This window comes from Candoia aspera, chromosome 3 (genome assembly GCF_035149785.1).
Source record: "Candoia aspera isolate rCanAsp1 chromosome 3, rCanAsp1.hap2, whole genome shotgun sequence".
Classification (NCBI taxonomy): Eukaryota; Metazoa; Chordata; class Lepidosauria; order Squamata; family Boidae; genus Candoia; species Candoia aspera.
Genome location: NC_086155.1, coordinates 110,350,747 through 110,367,527, shown reverse-complemented (window position 1 = coordinate 110,367,527; position 16,781 = coordinate 110,350,747). Strand labels below are relative to the sequence as shown.

General features: G+C 37.3%; 1 protein-coding gene across 4 annotated transcripts in view; it reads right to left on the bottom strand.

The window, feature by feature from the left end:
• The window catches only part of SUCO (SUN domain containing ossification factor), a 62,677-nt gene that overhangs the window by 11,854 nt on the left and 34,042 nt on the right, over positions 1–16,781 (bottom strand). For 3 of the 4 annotated variants that reach the window (XR_010067605.1, XM_063298570.1, XM_063298571.1), the window contains exons 10-17: positions 15,171–15,278; positions 14,608–14,713; positions 8,829–8,849; positions 8,569–8,624; positions 7,657–7,748; positions 4,544–4,609; positions 1,198–1,272; positions 197–281 (exon numbers count right to left, since the gene is read on the bottom strand). Coding sequence is in view for 3 of the 4 variants with exons in the window: in XM_063298570.1 (XP_063154640.1) it covers positions 197–281; positions 1,198–1,272; positions 4,544–4,609; positions 7,657–7,748; positions 8,569–8,624; positions 8,829–8,849; positions 14,608–14,713; positions 15,171–15,278 (609 nt within the window). In the remaining variant the exon portion in view is untranslated. The remainder of the gene's footprint in view (positions 1–196; positions 282–1,197; positions 1,273–4,543; positions 4,610–7,656; positions 7,749–8,568; positions 8,625–8,828; positions 8,850–14,607; positions 14,714–15,170; positions 15,279–16,781) is intronic. The other variant, XM_063298572.1, reaches the window with a different exon arrangement.

Below are 16,781 nucleotides of genomic sequence, written 5' to 3'. Positions count from 1 at the left end.
GATTAGCTGGAGGCGGAGCTAAGATGGCAACGGAGCAGCACCTTCCCTGCTGAGCTCATGATATTTTATTTGTTCTATTCATTTTTATAAACAGCCCAACTACACATCTTAGTTTTTATCTAGCTTTATTTCATAAGCACATTCTTTGCAAGAGATTCATTGAGATTAGCCTAACCATCCAGCACACATCACTTACTCTAAAGAAGGAACAGTAGTTGGTTCTGGCAGTTTTGGTGTTGCTTTGGAAGTGGCAGTTGCGTTGTCAGAAACATTCTTGTTTCCTATTGAAAAGACATACAGATATAATTACATAAAATTTCATTGAATTGGATTATGGTTACAGAAGAAATTAAAGAGTTCAATATATTAATGTAAACTTTATTAGTTGTTTTTAATTTGCTGGTATACCATTCAAGGTGTAACATTTATTTACTTAAAAAAATTTACACATTCTCTCACTGCAGAGGCTCTGGATGGTACACAAATAATCAGTAACTGTCCAGGTCCTGAATGGACATCTTTCAAGGAAGGCTCATCTTGCCTCCTCCTCGCAGGGCAGGGCCTTATGTGGGATACTGTAGAAAGTAAGAGAGGTGACCTTAACCAAAATATGCAAGAAGTGTTACTGAGGCAAAGAGGGCTGAGACATTCTTTAAGTCTTGGGAAGCCAGATAACATTCAGAAGCGGCTCAGACAAACAACTCCCTGATTCACTGGGGTATTATAAGGAAGAGAGGTACAGCACAGCAGACTTGCAAGATTCTGTTGTCATAGCCGATCTCAATAAAGTGTAGTTCTACTCTTCCTGTGGAGTTGATTTTCTGGTCTGGTCTACCTAGTGGGACTGACATATATTAAAAGCTTTTTTTCTGTAAATGTTTTTGGTCCATAAATAACTGCACTCTTTTTGAGGTGATTTTAATGCTATGGTTAAATTACTGGATTGTTCATTAATTTCTAGATGTTTCTCTAATATTTTAGTACTTGATTGCTTTATTATTGCATCACATTGTTTTTGAAACTGGTAAATTATTTTGTTAATTTATATCTTGTTGAAGAAAAGCAAGGTAAAATGATTAAAATAAATAATTGCAGTGTTTTTATTATTATACAAAGCAGAGAAAATTCATCTAAGCAAAATAAAAGCCATTCAAAATTTATTCCAAGAATCAATTAGAAGACATTGTATATGCCTACCTTGTTCTGCAGTGTCCTCTTCAGTTTTTGCTCCAAGTATATTAGCAGCAATATTCACCATATTTAAAATGGCATCTAGAAAAGTGTCAGACACAAATCCCACCAAAATTTTTTTGAAAAGTCTGAAGTCACTTTCACTGACATTTGTTCTGCTAGGTATACAGTTGTTGAGCAGTAAATTACATATACATGTATATGCAACACAAATGAAAATTCTCATAATAATGAGGATAGTCAAGAATTTAACAACATACGTCAAACAATATAGTATTTTCTGAATAATTCACCACCATTGCTTAGAACTAAGAAAATTAAATAGCTTCCACCTGTTGCCCACACTGAAATCCAAAGTGAAATCCATTCAAAATCTGAAAGATTTTGTTGCATTCTTGTCTGATACAATCTAACTACATAGAAAAAAAGGTCCCCAAGTCATTTTCTGACTCCTTGGGTGTCATATACATATTCTACAGTATTCAGAGGGGTTTTTATTTTAAGGAAGTGCAAACATATAAAGAATTAACTATTTAATCAGGATTTTTAAATATTAATTTCCATTAAAAATAGAAAAGCAGATTAAGTCATTAAGGGCTGAACCATGTCCAGTTCAATTTATTGTTATGAGTGTTTGGAGGATATGTTTGCCATTATGTGATTAAGAGAACAATTAAAAAACTGAAAGATTTCTCTCACTCCCCCCAACTTTTCTTTCTGTAGACTAGTAGTAGTAATAGTAACCAAACTGAAAAATTAGGAAATATTGAGGATTTACAAGTGAACCATCATGTGTTACCTTTCAACTAGCCAAATGAGGATTGGCTAATATATGCACATATTAATCAAACAATAAACCAGGGAGCTCACCTGGTTTAATTATGCTCTGAGATCAATCAAGTAGGTGGGGGGATCAATCAAGAGCAGAAGTGAACTCATGCTGAACTGGGTAGTTTTCCAATTATGTATTGTTTAACTCTAAGTAGATAATCTTTTGGTGAAAGAGAGCCAGATTTTGGGGAGCTCTTGAGTGAAGTAGGCAGGGCAATTAAGAGAGTATAGCTTTTTCTTGAGTTCTGGGGGCAATTAATGTGTTGTGCATTTAAAATTATGTTAAGGTTATTGTAGGACTCATATGTTTTTCACATTTCTTGGTTCACAGTGGTGAAAAATAATGCCGCCAATTTCCACGATGGTCAAAGGAAGCTCTAAGAATCACAAGGTCAATACTTGGAGGGCCACAGACTGCCAATCTACCAAAGAAAGCTCTGCATATTTGACTATTTTAAAATGAATCATTTTTGTTATTCCACTTTAGCACATGTATTTTGGATTTAAATATGTGCTGCTATGTTGTATTATAGTGGGTTGCATTTGTTTTTGTTGAATACGTAAAATACTGCTATTCAGTGATAAGTATTTGTAAAGCTGTATTTTGGTTTTATTGTTGATTTTCATTTTCTCCTTGTATTTTTCTCTGTATTAAAATATTCTGTTTTGATTGCATTAGTAAATTTACACCAGAAATGATTGCATTTCTTGTCATGGCTTGGCCTTGGGACACTATATGACAATGATTTCAGTCCTTCTGTCAGGCAATGTCCAGAAAGTGGTACTGGGAGCTAGTGTTTGGTACCTGAGCTGTTGGTCTGCAACCTTTTAAGGAATTCTGCTAATTATCTGTATTTTATATACAAACACATGAAATAATCATCCAGAGTACTAAAGTGAAATGCCATCAGTATGATGATGGCACAAATTTCTATTATTCATTATGAGTTGTCAATAGTATAGAACATTGCCTGGGTTACATAATGGGCTGGATAAGAATCAAACAACTGAAACTGAACCCAAAGTACTGCTAACAGTAAAAAGATTAGGATTCATTCTCTTCTGAAAGGGGTCATGTTCCCTATTAAAGATACAATTTTAAAGCTTGAAAATACACGGAAAACTGTTAAGAAATGTCTACTGTATACAAAGTACATAAAATTGAATTTACATAACAAGTACAAAAATGTTTAAATTAAAGAAAACTTGGAAATGTAAATAAAAGAGTAACGTTCACAATGAATTTGAATTAATTGATGGCAAACCTAATGAGCAAGTTGGTTTGATATTAGTGGACAGAATGTTGTAGCTCAAGATGTTGGGTGAAATGCTATAGAACTATATAAAATATTTATAAGTTGTTCACTTAACACATATGGTCAGAAATACTCTGTAAGATCAATTTCATGTTTGTTGTTGATGTTTTACACATAATTTTAGTCTATGGCCTTAAGCATAGTATTGCTCATTTTAAATACTGAATCACTCCGGGCACAGGGCTCTCTGAATGCACCCAAGAGTACTGTAAATGCCCCTACTTGCAAGACTATGTTTCCTACTACATAATTTTAGGAATTATGCTTAATGTTTTCCTTGCAGTCAGATATGCCACATACTCTTCACATTTATATTCCACTCTTCTGAAAGTTCAGCATGGACTTTTATCCATGGATAAAAGTAAAATCATGGACATTTATCCATGGATTTTACTTCAAAAATAATGATTAGGCTCTTCTCAACTAGCCTCTTGACCAAACAGGTATGTGTATCAAAATTTTTAATATATTCCATATTTTTTACTTTTGGTGATGTCAAATCTGTGAATTATTATAATTATTATTTTTTATTTCTATACTACTTTTCCCTCCAGAAGAGGTTAGAATTGTTTATAAAAGCAATTTTTAAAAAGCAACAAGCTCTAAAAATAAATACAAAAATAAAACAGGCTAATTTTAGCAGTGGTATAAAAAGTAATATATAAGGCAACCCAAAATACAGTTTGGCTCTGGAAAAAGACTGGCATACAGACAGGTCTTCAGTAATTTCTCAAAAGTGAAAACACAAGGATCAAATTGCTCTATATTCTTTCTATATTTATCACTTATGTCACATTAATCATTTTACATATCGTAACAAATGGCTCCAAAACAAGCTTCCCTTTTACACACTTTAAGACATGCATATGAACAGCATCCTGAAATAATTTTCTGGACTCTTTCCTAAATAGTTTATTTATTTATCTGGGATTATGCCACTTCAATCAATACCAGCTCTGAGGAGCAGCTTACATATCCCTCATCCATAAATAAGGTTAAAACAACAGAATAACAAAAGCATAGAAAAATAACTTTAGCTTATTCACCAAGGAACATCAACATTCCGGTAAACACCTCTCTGCAAGGTATCTGAATATATCTCAACATATCTGCCCATGACCTGCTGGAACAACCAGGTTTTAACAGTTTTCCTAAAAATATTGCTTAAACTTTGTAAGATGAGAAGTAGATTTTAGTGTACTCACTTGTGGCAGAGCCAAGTAGATTTTTTGAAGATTTTTCTTCTCTTACATCATAGTCCAAAGGATAATCTGTTTAAAAATGCAGAAAAAAATGTATTTAATCAAATACCTCCTCTTTAAAATCAGATCTGCTTGCTTAGACTGATTAGAATAAATCTATTCTGGAGTAGAATAAGAACTACTTTATCAAATCATTTAAATGATCCTTAATATTAATTATACCACAGCAATACAAGATAACACTGTCATATTAAAATCTTAGCTAAACGTTAGAATAGATGCTATGGGCTCCTTGTGTAACCTTAAAAGCAAGTATCTTACTCTCTGTTGTAGCAGTACCTCAAAACAAACAGGCAAACAAATAAAAAGATACTGAAAAGTGAAATGAAAATGAAATGAAAGATTTAGTCTTGTGGTGTTTTTTTGATGAAGAACATACAATTTCTAATGTTATTTTCCACCCCCCCTAAATATCTCTTAGGCCTTATCAAACTTACTAGCTTTTATTAACCTTATTAGGAAAGCCATATATATGATCTGAGGAATGGCTTTTACCAGAATGATATGGTTATAGGAATATCCGTATCTGGCAGACTGATTGTATGAAGTTTAAAGATCAGATCCCAAAACAGAGGTGAATTTGGTCCAACTGCAAATATTTCAATAATTCCATATTTTTAGTCATTTATATGTAGATCAGAATGAAAAATATTATTCACAATTGCTTTCTAAAATATATACAATTTAGAATTCCAACGTCCTTACTAAGGAATGCAAAGGTACTATGGTAACTGGTAGGTATCTTAAATACTTTCTAGGTCCATTTTGCTATTATTCACTGAAAAGAAAAACTCAATGCCCAAGGGTGGAACTTTGTTATAGCAAAAATTCTGTGCAATTTTTCATTAGCCACCACACTGTTTCTCCAAAACTAAACAAAACACCTCAGCAATAGATATGACAACAGAATTTTAAAAAGCAAAAATCCACAAGATTAAGCTTTCACTAAACCAAATGAGTTTTATAGTAATTGTAAGCTATTGGGTTTTTTCAGCAGGTCAGTGTTTGAAAAACAGGAAATAAAGGGGAAATAAAATAAAATTATGTCTGATATTGAATAATTCTTGTCCCCAGTTTTAATTTTAGATGAAATTGGAAAAAGCTTGCAGGAATGCAACTTAAGCTGTCAAACTGCAGCTCAGGTGTCTATGTCTCAGAACCTGCTGGGAAAATGAAAGGGGAATAACTTTGGAGTCTTCTATTTTTTAGAAAATTCAATTTCTCTACTTATTATTTCACAAGGATTTTAGGACATCTGTTTTTAAAGCATGTTTTCATAGTTATAAGGTTGCTTATTTATAACTATGGCTCTTCATGTGTCTGTGCAGTCACAGATAATAATTTTTGTACCTGTAGAGTGCATAGCTTTGGAATGTTCTATAACTGAGATTTTTGACACTTTTGGTCCTACTTAGTGGAGCCAACTTACATAGGAAGGCTCAGTTCCCACTAACCAACATGGTAATAATGACGAGTGCCAATCTAATAAAAAAGAAGGCATTCGAAAGATCAGTAGGTGGGCTATGCAGAGAACAGGAGAAAGACACGGTGTGCCAGCTTTCCTCTGCTCACCCATTTAACACCCATCTGGACTTTGTTTCAGCTGACACCCATACTATCAAGAAGACCCGGTTTTACTGAGCTGCAGCTCACCTAGAACAATTCAGCAGAACTTCCAAAACACAGCATGTTTCTTTCGCATCTGAAGTAAAACATATTTTCCATTTTGTGAACACCCCTGGGAATAATCAGCAAGCCAAAACTCACAGACATGGCTAAAGCCAGTATCTGAAAAACAAGCACAAACCAAGTGGCTGGTACAAGGCCAAGCCACCTAATGCTATACAGTGCCTATTCCCAAAGAAATGTCTTATTATGTCTTGAAGAACAGTTACACCAAGCCTGTCATGTGAAATTGGGAGAGTGGAAGAATTCTCCAAATTTCCTTCCCCTAAACATGCAGGGAACACTTAAGCTATTAGAGGAAATCTGTTCCCCCGGTTTAAAAAAAAAAGATCAGTCCAGAAGCCATATACCAAGCCAAACCAGATTCAAGGCCCAGCAGTGTATATCTTAGAAATATAAAAAAGCTAGATGAAATAAATAATGAAGGAAGGAAGGAAGGAAGGAAGGAAGGAAGAATTTTTTTTTAAGTTTCAGCTTATTTGTTTGCTGAGCAGGGAAGACCACTCATAATATAGGGTGAAAAAGACCTGAGGTAACAGTGGGAGATGAGTCACTAGGCAGGCCCACTGAACAGAGGAGCTGGCTTCCTATCCTAATCTCAGCTAACAAACATTCCAAATCCATATTCTGAAGAACATTTAAACATTTATGTGTGATGCACTATAACCATGAAAAAGGACTCATTTAAATGAATACAGATGAAGTCTGCAGAGATCTTCTTTGACTGGGAAAAGATTCACTTCCACAGATCTGTATAATGAAGAGAAGACTCTAATGGCAGCAACAAAGAGGTGTGTGCTGGGGTTTTATAGGAAAGAGCCCCTCAAGCTCCCTTGATTTCATCTCATAGATCAGAACTTGGCTTACTCCCTTAAGAGAACTAATTATCCTAGGGCTACACATACCTTTTTCTTAGACAGTGAATGTTGACTTAACATGTTCAAAAAAGATATGAATCAGATCACACTGCAGGTATTGCATGATTATGGATATTTTTAAAGGATTCATGAACTTTTGCTCACCACTGTAAATAAAACTTAGATTTTGTAACAGATACCACAGTACTCTTGCAGAATACAATATACAAATAACCTTTTAGTGTGAGTGTGAGTGTGAGTGTATGTGTATGCATGCATGGGTGCATGCATTTATAGGGAGTTATCCATTTTCTAACTGTTTAATATGAGCTCCTTAAACTTTTCCTTTTACAAAAACAAATGTACTTCTTTAAGCTACCCTACTTACTCATCAACTCAGGCTTGTTCTCTTTTTCATAAATAAATGAAATGAAGTCAACCCAAGTAAAACTCCTCCCTTAATTACTAAATAACTATAATTAATCTTAAATTATGAACAATTGGTTTGCTTACCATAATCTTCATCAAGCAGCTCTTGTCTTTCAGAATGATACTGTGAATCAGCAATTTCCTCATATTCTTCAACCATACTAGTTCCAAACACCCTATAAATGGTATTTTAATTAAACTAATTAAAGACCTGATAAATCATGATTGTTTCCTTCTCCACTACAGTAAAGACTAATTTCACACTAGTAATGCATAAAACTGAAGTGCAATGCATTTCCCCAACTCTCACTTTTTCAAGGTTACCACAGGCTTGATTTTTCAACTTTTTCACATTGGTCTTTTATCTATTCAAACTAGACAACCTGTGACCCACTGGGTCATCATTTCAGAGATATTTCCTTACTAGATTCCTCAATGCTTTTAACAATGGCAGAGCTTCTAATGTACTGCCTTCACTGGAAAAATTCTTAAAAATTCAGGGAGAAATTCAGAGATATAGCTGGCTTGAAAATAGCCCATGTCATTCATATTGAACTGTATAGCACAGCCAACATCAGGAGTTTACCACAGGAAATGTTTTATGACATTTTGTATTAGGTCATTAAATGTTTTATGGTAATTTTTATGTCATAAAATATTTTATAAAATTTGCCAAATTTCTATTCCACAGGAGTCATGGGTCCCAGATTTTGCACGCATTCTATAAGTTAGCCCATTTGAGGTACCTTGGTTCAAAACTTGTTGCCCTACGATGCACCATTTCACCCAGTTAAAGGTTACAAAGTATCAAACAGACACAAGAGTTTTATTAGTATATAAATATTGTATATTATGACAACTTTGATACCATGGTGCTTGTTCAGCCTTGAAACACTAATTCATCTAAATAAATAATTTTTGCAAATATCACCAAACAGAAAGATCATGTTTCAAGGAAATAAAAAGCATAGAAATAATAATACTTCTGATTAATACCTTATAAGGCTTAAAGGACAGAAATGTTCTGATCCAAAATGTGATACCAACTCCACCTGAAAAATAAAAAGTATTTAATAACTGAAGAGTTTAAAAGGTATTAACAGTTCTTGTGTAAAGTAAAGATAAAATAAAATAAAAGTTCACATAAAGTTAACAGAAGGAATCTTGTCAGGCTCTGTTCTTTTCATGCATTAGTGTGCGGAGCCACAGAGTGTACCCATGCCTTAGGCTTTCAATATTATGAAGATACTGCTAACCTTTAAATACTTGATGAACATCTGAAGCAAGAGAAAAGAAGAAAAAAAGAAAGCATCAGTCGACTACATGCATGCCACAGGCAACAAATTAGCTGCTTATGCTATTAATAACAGTGAATGCTGTAAACTTCCTTTCCTTCCTTCTCCCACCACCCCAATATGCTGCTATGAATTTGCAGACAATGTTAAGATGCTCGCTATAGGATACAACATGCAGTCAAATTATGTTTGTTATGTAGCCAAACACCTGGCATGCTTCATAATTACAGATGAATGCTAAGGAAAAAAAAACCCAATACAACAAAAATAAATATAACTGTTTTATTCTAGTGGCTTTCAAGATGTAAAATAAGGAATGTGTTTTTTTACTTTTTTTTTTTACTTTACTGCACTCTGCTGATTGCACAGATAACATGGCAACAAGGAATCCACAAAAAAGGAGCCTGTTTTATTTATTTTCAGTTTATTTCTTCTATTTCATTTTAAATGGAAGAAATGGAATTATAAAGTTAGTGAAGGACATACGATTACTTAATGTTATATTTTTCTTGTTTGCTCTCTTGAATGAGTGTAGTAGTAATAGTAATCATTATTATTTTATTAAATTTGTAACTCCCAATGACCCTGGGCTGTTCACAAGTAAGCATCATTAAAAAGAATAAAACAATGTAATAACAAACAACAAAGAACAAAAGACAGCAAACTGGACAGGAGTAAAAACAAACCTACACCACTTAAAAGAGCCTTCAAACACCCTTGCCAAAGGCCTGGGCAAATAGCCAGCTCTTCAAGGCCATTTGAAACACCAGCAGGGTGGGGCTATCTGAATCTTGGGGGGGACCTTATTCCAGAGAGCAGGTGCTGTGACAGTGAAGATGTGCTTCTGGGTCCCAACAGGTGGCATTATTTAACCAAAGGAATCAAAGTGCACCAACCCTGCCAGATCAAATCAGCCAGGCAGACAATATGGGAGACAGGCAGTTCCTCAAGTAACCAGGCCCTATGCCATGTAGGGCTTTATAGGTAACAACCAATACCTTGAATAGCATATGGAAGCAATCTGGCAACCAGTGCAGATAGCAAAGCAGGGGTGTCACATGGGCATACCAAGGCATGCCCATTACTGCCCTTGCTGCTGCATTCTGGACCAGTTCAAGCTTCCAGGTGGGCTTCAAGGGCAGGCCTATGTACAGCACTTGCAGTAGTCAAGCTATAAGGTAACCAATGCATGAGTCTGAAGGGCCTTCCAATCTAGGAAGGGGCACAACTAGAATACCAGATGAAGCTGTGCAAAGGCCTTCCTAGCCACAGCTGCCACCTACTCATCAAGCAGGAGCTGTAAGTCCAGGAAGACCCCCAGATTGTGCACCATCCTTGAATGGGGAAGTGCTACTCCATCCAACTCAATCCTACCAAGCCCAAGGGGCTGTGGGTGTTTGGGCCACTCACAGCTACTTGGTCTTGGTAGAATTGAGTTGGAAACAGTTTCTTACCATCCAAATTCACACAGCCTCCAGGTACTGGGACAAAACATTGTCAGCTTTACTTGACTGGCCCAGGGGTCAAAAGATTTGAGTATCATCAGTGTACTGGTAATACTGAACCCCAAACCAGCAGACGACCTCACTTAATAATTTCACATAAATGTTGACCAGGAGGGGATAGAGTATAACCCTGTGGCACCCCACAAATAAGGGGCCTAGGGAACAATCTCTCCCTCCCCTGGCCAACATTGGCCCAGAGAAAGGAAGAAAACTACTGCAAAACATGTCCCCAATCCCCAATCCATAGAGCCAAATCAGGAGGATACTGTGCTCAACAGTACTGAAAGCAGCTGAGAGATCAGGGAGCACAATGATATATACACTAGCTCCATCCTGGTTCCAACCACAGGTCATCTAGAAGCGCAGCCAAGTGTCTCAGCACTAAATCCTGACCTAAAACCTGTCTGAAACAGGTCTAGATAATTCATTTCCTCCATAGTTCTTCTCAACTGCAAACCAACCACCTTCTCAACAACCTTCCCCAAAAGGAGAAGGTTGAAGACTGGACGATACTTATCAACACCTGTTATGTCAAAGGATGGCCTCTTAAGGAAGGGATGCTCCACTGCCTCTTTCAAGGCAGGAGGTACTACCCCTTCCTTCAAAGAGCCTGACACTACATTATGTACCCAACTCAGGTCACCTCCTCTGCCACTTTTCTGACCCAGGAGGGGCTTAGATCCATAAAACAGGTAGCTGAACTGACAGCACAGAGGACCCGGTTCACTGCCTCAGGAGTCACCAACTCAAACTCATCCCAGATCAAATCACTAGACCATGCCTCAGGCACCTTAGCCAGTCCTGCCCAATGAGAGTCCAAGTCAGAGCAGATCTGAGAGACTCTGTCCACCAGATACAATAATCCTCACAGTGGCTTGACTCCTGGGGGAGGTACGGCAAACTGAAGATGGCTCCGCGAAAGCAGAGCCGATGACCGCGGCAAAGACCAGGGAACCGGTTGAGTAGACTGGTTCCTTGGAACTCTCTGGATAAGGAGAGGACAGGAGATCACCTACATGTACTCTGGACGGCTGCTCCTCACGAGGAGACCACAGGACAGCAGACCCCCATGGGTTTGAGTGCCAGGAGGCAAAGGGATTAATGATCAAGCTCACAACAGCAATGGAGCCTTTAAAGGACACTAAGTTTACAAACCCCACTTTCTAATCACTTCTGGAAATTTCCTATTAACCATCTTAAAGCTGATAGCTTTAGAACGACAAATCTGAAAAGTCTTCAACTCTGAACAGAAGAAAAATTAATTACAAGCTTAAGAACTTTAAAAAATTGTACTAAATAGCAAACAGCTAAATAAGATTTTGGTCTAAGAAAGTTATAAATGGATTAAGGGTAAATTTGGAATATTGATTTTTGAAGTAAGATTTTAGAATTAACTATAAAAAATAAACAACTTCTTTTTTCCTGTGTTTTCTATTTTTAACTTATTTTATTTATCAGATTTTTATCACCGCCCATCTCCCCCCCAAAGGAGAAAAACTAATACAATAGAATAGAAAATAGAATTTCCATTCTATTTTCTATTCTACTGTATTAGTTTTTACTACTATAATTAAACTCTTAAAAATTATATTAAAAAAATAATAATCCTCACAGTGGCTCAGCAGATGTTCCAAGGGGCCCTCCCTATCCAATAGGGACCAGGTTACCCTGAACAAGGCTGTTGGACAGTCACCAATGTATGCAATAAGGGTGGAGAAACAGTGCCTTTTGCTGCCCTTATCACCACAAAGTAATCTCTAATATGGGCTCTTACCCATGTCCAGTCAGACTCACTTTGACTCTTTCTCCAATGGTGCTTCAGACTTTTCTGGTGCTTCATCATCCAGAGTTCCTTGGTAAACCAAGGTGCACCCTGGGATTGGCACATAGAGAAAGGCTGCATAGAGGTGATATGGTCCAAGGCCCAGGTCATCTGCCCATTCCAACAAGCTACTAGGGCTTCAGCTGAACTGCCCACCCAGATCCTCATGGAAAACCCCAAGCTCTCTCTGGAACCCCACTGGGTCCATCAATGGCCTGGGGTGGTTTTGCCTTCTCTTAAGAGAAAGGAATAAATAAAGAAACGGCGATGTGAAACACAAGTAGGAAACCATCACCATTAGGATAGCCCATTATTCTTCCTAACCAGAATTAACTGTTGTGATAGTGAATAGAAGTGCCAAGAATTTGATCTTCCCTTGCTAAGAGCACATGGCAAGGGAACAGAATGAAAGCAGCCACTGGCAATAGCAATTTTGAAATTTCTATCCTTCTAATATTCTGGATATCAATAGAATCCATGCAACTAATGAATTAAATAAATGGGCTTCCCTTTACGGGGTTGCTAGTACTTTTTAAAATTAAGATTAAACAACAAATATAAATCAAGCACTGGTACCTTCATTCACTTTAGCAACAATAGAGTCATTGCATTTTCAAAGGACTACAGAAGAGTCAGGTCTTAATAGCTTTCTAACCTACTAAGTGGGATAAGGCCATCTTTATTTCCAGGGATAAGCTGTTGCACAGTAGAGTAACTGCCACCATTAAGGTGCTTTATCTCTGGGTCCCACCTTGCTGACACTCCCTAAGTGGAGGCACCTATAAATACCCTCTATTTGATTTTCTCATTGGATTGACAGAATTCTCTTCGGTTTAACAGTCTTGCAGATACTCAGGCACCAAGCCATTCAGGTAATAACCAACAACTTGGATTGCATCTAGAAGCCAACTGGAAATCCATGAAGCTGCCACAATGTATGCGCCAAAATGATAAAACAAATAGAAACTGTATGTGGGCCACTACATTTTGGACCAGATGTAGCTTCCAAATAGTCTTCAAGGGTAGCCCCACATAATGAGCTTTGTGGTAATCTAACCAAGAGATCACAGGGAATGAGTGACAATCAATAAAACCTTCTGTTCCAGGAGCGGGTACTGTTGGTATATTGTTTTCTGCTACAGAAATTAATGTTACCATGGTAATTGAGTACTTCCTTAAGTATCAGCAGGGTGAAGAGGTCAAACTTAATTGTCCTCAATTTGGGTGTTAAAAGCTGCATTGCCTGGGGGAGGAACCTTGCCTGGACTTGTTTTAGTTTCAGTTTCCTTCTTTCTACACACAGCCTCTCTTCTCGGTGCTCTCTAAGCGTGTGTGTGAATGCACAGCTTGTAAAATATGTTTTTGTGCTTTCTGTAAATACATTTATTTTTATAGAAATGCCTGGTGTGTGTGATTTTTCTGATCTCTCGGGCCAAAAGCTTTCCAGCACACTCTGCCACAGGTACAACTAAAGTACAAACAAGATGGAGCTTTGCAAAGGCTCTCCTGGCCATGGCTTCTACCTACTATCATAGATGCCATGAGTCCAAGACAACCCTCCACACTGTGAGCCTGCTCTGTACAAGGAAGGGTCACCGCATCAAGGCAAAGATGGTATTCCACTGGAGTCAGATGGCTTCTGAAGGAACACCTGTTCCACCTTGTCAGGGTTGAGCCTAAACCTATTTTCCCCACACAGACCTTCCCAGCCTCAGACACTGATAGAAGACTTCAACTGCATCTGCTGAATGCAGAAGACCCAAAAGGAAACAATGGTAGATGGCACTGAACACTGCTGAGGGACCAATTGGACTAGGAAGGCCACCAACCCCCCCCAATCCATTTCCCACCTATAGTCCTCAATAATCATGACCAAGTCTTAGTCCCATATTTTGAATACTGACTGAAAAGGGCCCATAATCTGCTTGACCCGACATGCACGCATAAGTTCACACAGCACATGCAGCAAACATTTAGTATTCAAAATCAGGTTTCTAAGGACTCAGAGTGCATGATATGAAATAATGAATTCAAGTCACAGAAAGGCAATTATCAGATTATGAAAAAAAAAATAGTGATAGGAAGAGGAATCCACTGATAGGCAGGTGACAAATTCTCATTTTTGGATACATCAAGCACAATATGAATAGCTACCTGTCAAGAATACTATAAGCTGGATTCCTGTGGAGGGTTTATATGCTGATCTAAATGGTCTCTTCTACGATTTACTTCATCTGTCCTACTTCTGACAGTGAAATTTTGCTTAAATACATGCATGTATCAGTTACACAGCCTACGTAACAGGAGGCCAACACATATTGCCCTGCATAACTTGGTAGCTATGTGGTCCTTGTAATATAATTCCTCTTTGTCCACTTTAGTGAAAAAGTTGCAATCACCAAAAATAGATTACCTTTACATATTTGGCATACATCTGTTCGTCCAGAGGAAAACTCTGGACATTTCTTTCATCTCTGGCATGAAAAGTACCTAGTTTGACCCACTTATTTGTTGGATACCTAGGAATACAATGCATAAAGAATCAGAAAGCGCAATGATTTTGTGATTAAACAGCAAATAAGATCCTTCTTAAAATAATTATACATTGCTTTCTAGTTTACAGCTGATGTATGTAATTATATGAAATTAAAATGGAAAGCACTTAAGGCAGCCTATTTAGTCTAAATTTATTATATTAAAAAAGCAGTTCAGTGTAACTGCAATAAACACTAGCTGAAGCCATATGTATTTGCACAGTTATGCATTCCATTTTTTTCTGCAAAGTGAGCTGCAAATGAGAATTTTTAAAAAGATATTTGTCTGAGTTATTAAACTCTAAATAAGCATGCTGGATTTGCCTGCTGAAGACATGGAAATTAAAGAGATTATGAAATTACAAACATTGAAAATGACTTTCAGTTTCACTAAATTTTGTGACAATAAATTCTATAATTGCACTGTTATCATGAGACATACCTGTCACTGATGGACACCAGAAAATCCTTGGGAGTGGATGAGAATAACTCATGATTAGCAATATCCAGCTGCTTTACCTGAATGGGCTCACACAATTCAACAACAAACCTTCAGGACAGATAAAAAGCACACTATGAATTGCATGTTCAACCATTTCATGGCAATTTATCCCAGAAATGTGCTTCAAAATGAGGTGACATGTTTCTCAAGTGCATTCACCATTCCTTTTCATACAAAGAAAGCAGCAGCAATAAAATAAAAATCACTGTGCCAAACTAGGCTCAATAACAACTTCTTATCAATATATGATTAGATTGGGGACATTTTAACCGCCATACCACTTGCTTCATTCTCTTCAGCTATCAAATATATCAAGGAGATATGTGCATTCTACAGAGAGTATGCATGCTTTCAAAGAAACTAGTTTTCTCTCAAATAAGTGGGTGTAGGACTGCAGCTCTAAGAATACTGCAAGAAATCAAAACTTGGTAATGAACAGGTACCTCAGTGAGGAACACTGAATAAAAATATAGCCCAGTGGAGTCCTTGGTGCTCTCTGAGCCTTGTTGTTTTCTTGCAGACATTTCATTGCCAGACTAGGCAACATCTTCAGTGTTGATTTTGGCATATCTGGATGTTGATTGCTGGCAAGGGAGTGTACTGGTCTTTTGGCTTTTCTGTTGTCTCTTTTGAATGGTATGTAAATGTCGTTTACCTCTATGTGTCTGTTGATGGCTGCTTTGTCTGAGTGCCAGGCTTCCAGGAATTCAACACTAGGATCAACACCAGATGACCCATCAAACAGCACAATACACCTTAATCAAGGAACTATTAACTCAGGCAATCAACCAAGCAGCAAACAACAGCCCAATCAAAGAACTCCCAAGGAGAGAACAACACCCCTACCAACACAAGCAGGTCAAGCCACCATATATAAACTGAGAGCAAGGCCCACTCCCTCTTTGCACTGAAGATGTTGCCCAGTCTGGCAATGAAACGTCTGCAAGAAAACAACAAGGCTGAGAGAGCACCAAGGATTCCACAGTTCAACCCTGAGCTACAAATATTGGCTTCGATTGATATAGCCCAGTTACAGCTTTTCCAAATATTAACTATAGGGAATTTTAAATACTTGGATTGGAAAACAACATCTAAATGTGTTCTTGCATTGAAAGATTTAACACATTTATGGCATTCCCAAGTAGGCTGCCTCATCACAGCAGGGGGATCCTTAGACCGAAGAACACCAGGAATATATGCTGATTCTTCCAGCAGGGTCACCCAAGGTGTAACATTATCCCAGCTGCCCAGTTAAAGCAGTCAGGCACTTACATAAGACACAGCAATATAGGAAGATGCTGGAGTCAGATGATCACATTAGTGACAACAGCAAAGGCATCATTTCATACTGCATGAGAGAAGGCAATCGTAAACCACTCCTGTATTTTATTAAGAAAACTGCATGGACAGACAAGATAAAGTGATGATGATATAATGCCAGATGATGCACCCCTCAAGTCGGATGGGACTCAATTACCTATTGAAGGGCTGAGGATTTTTCAGAGTATGAATACTGTTTATGATGTGGCTAGATTAAAATGGTCCAGATGT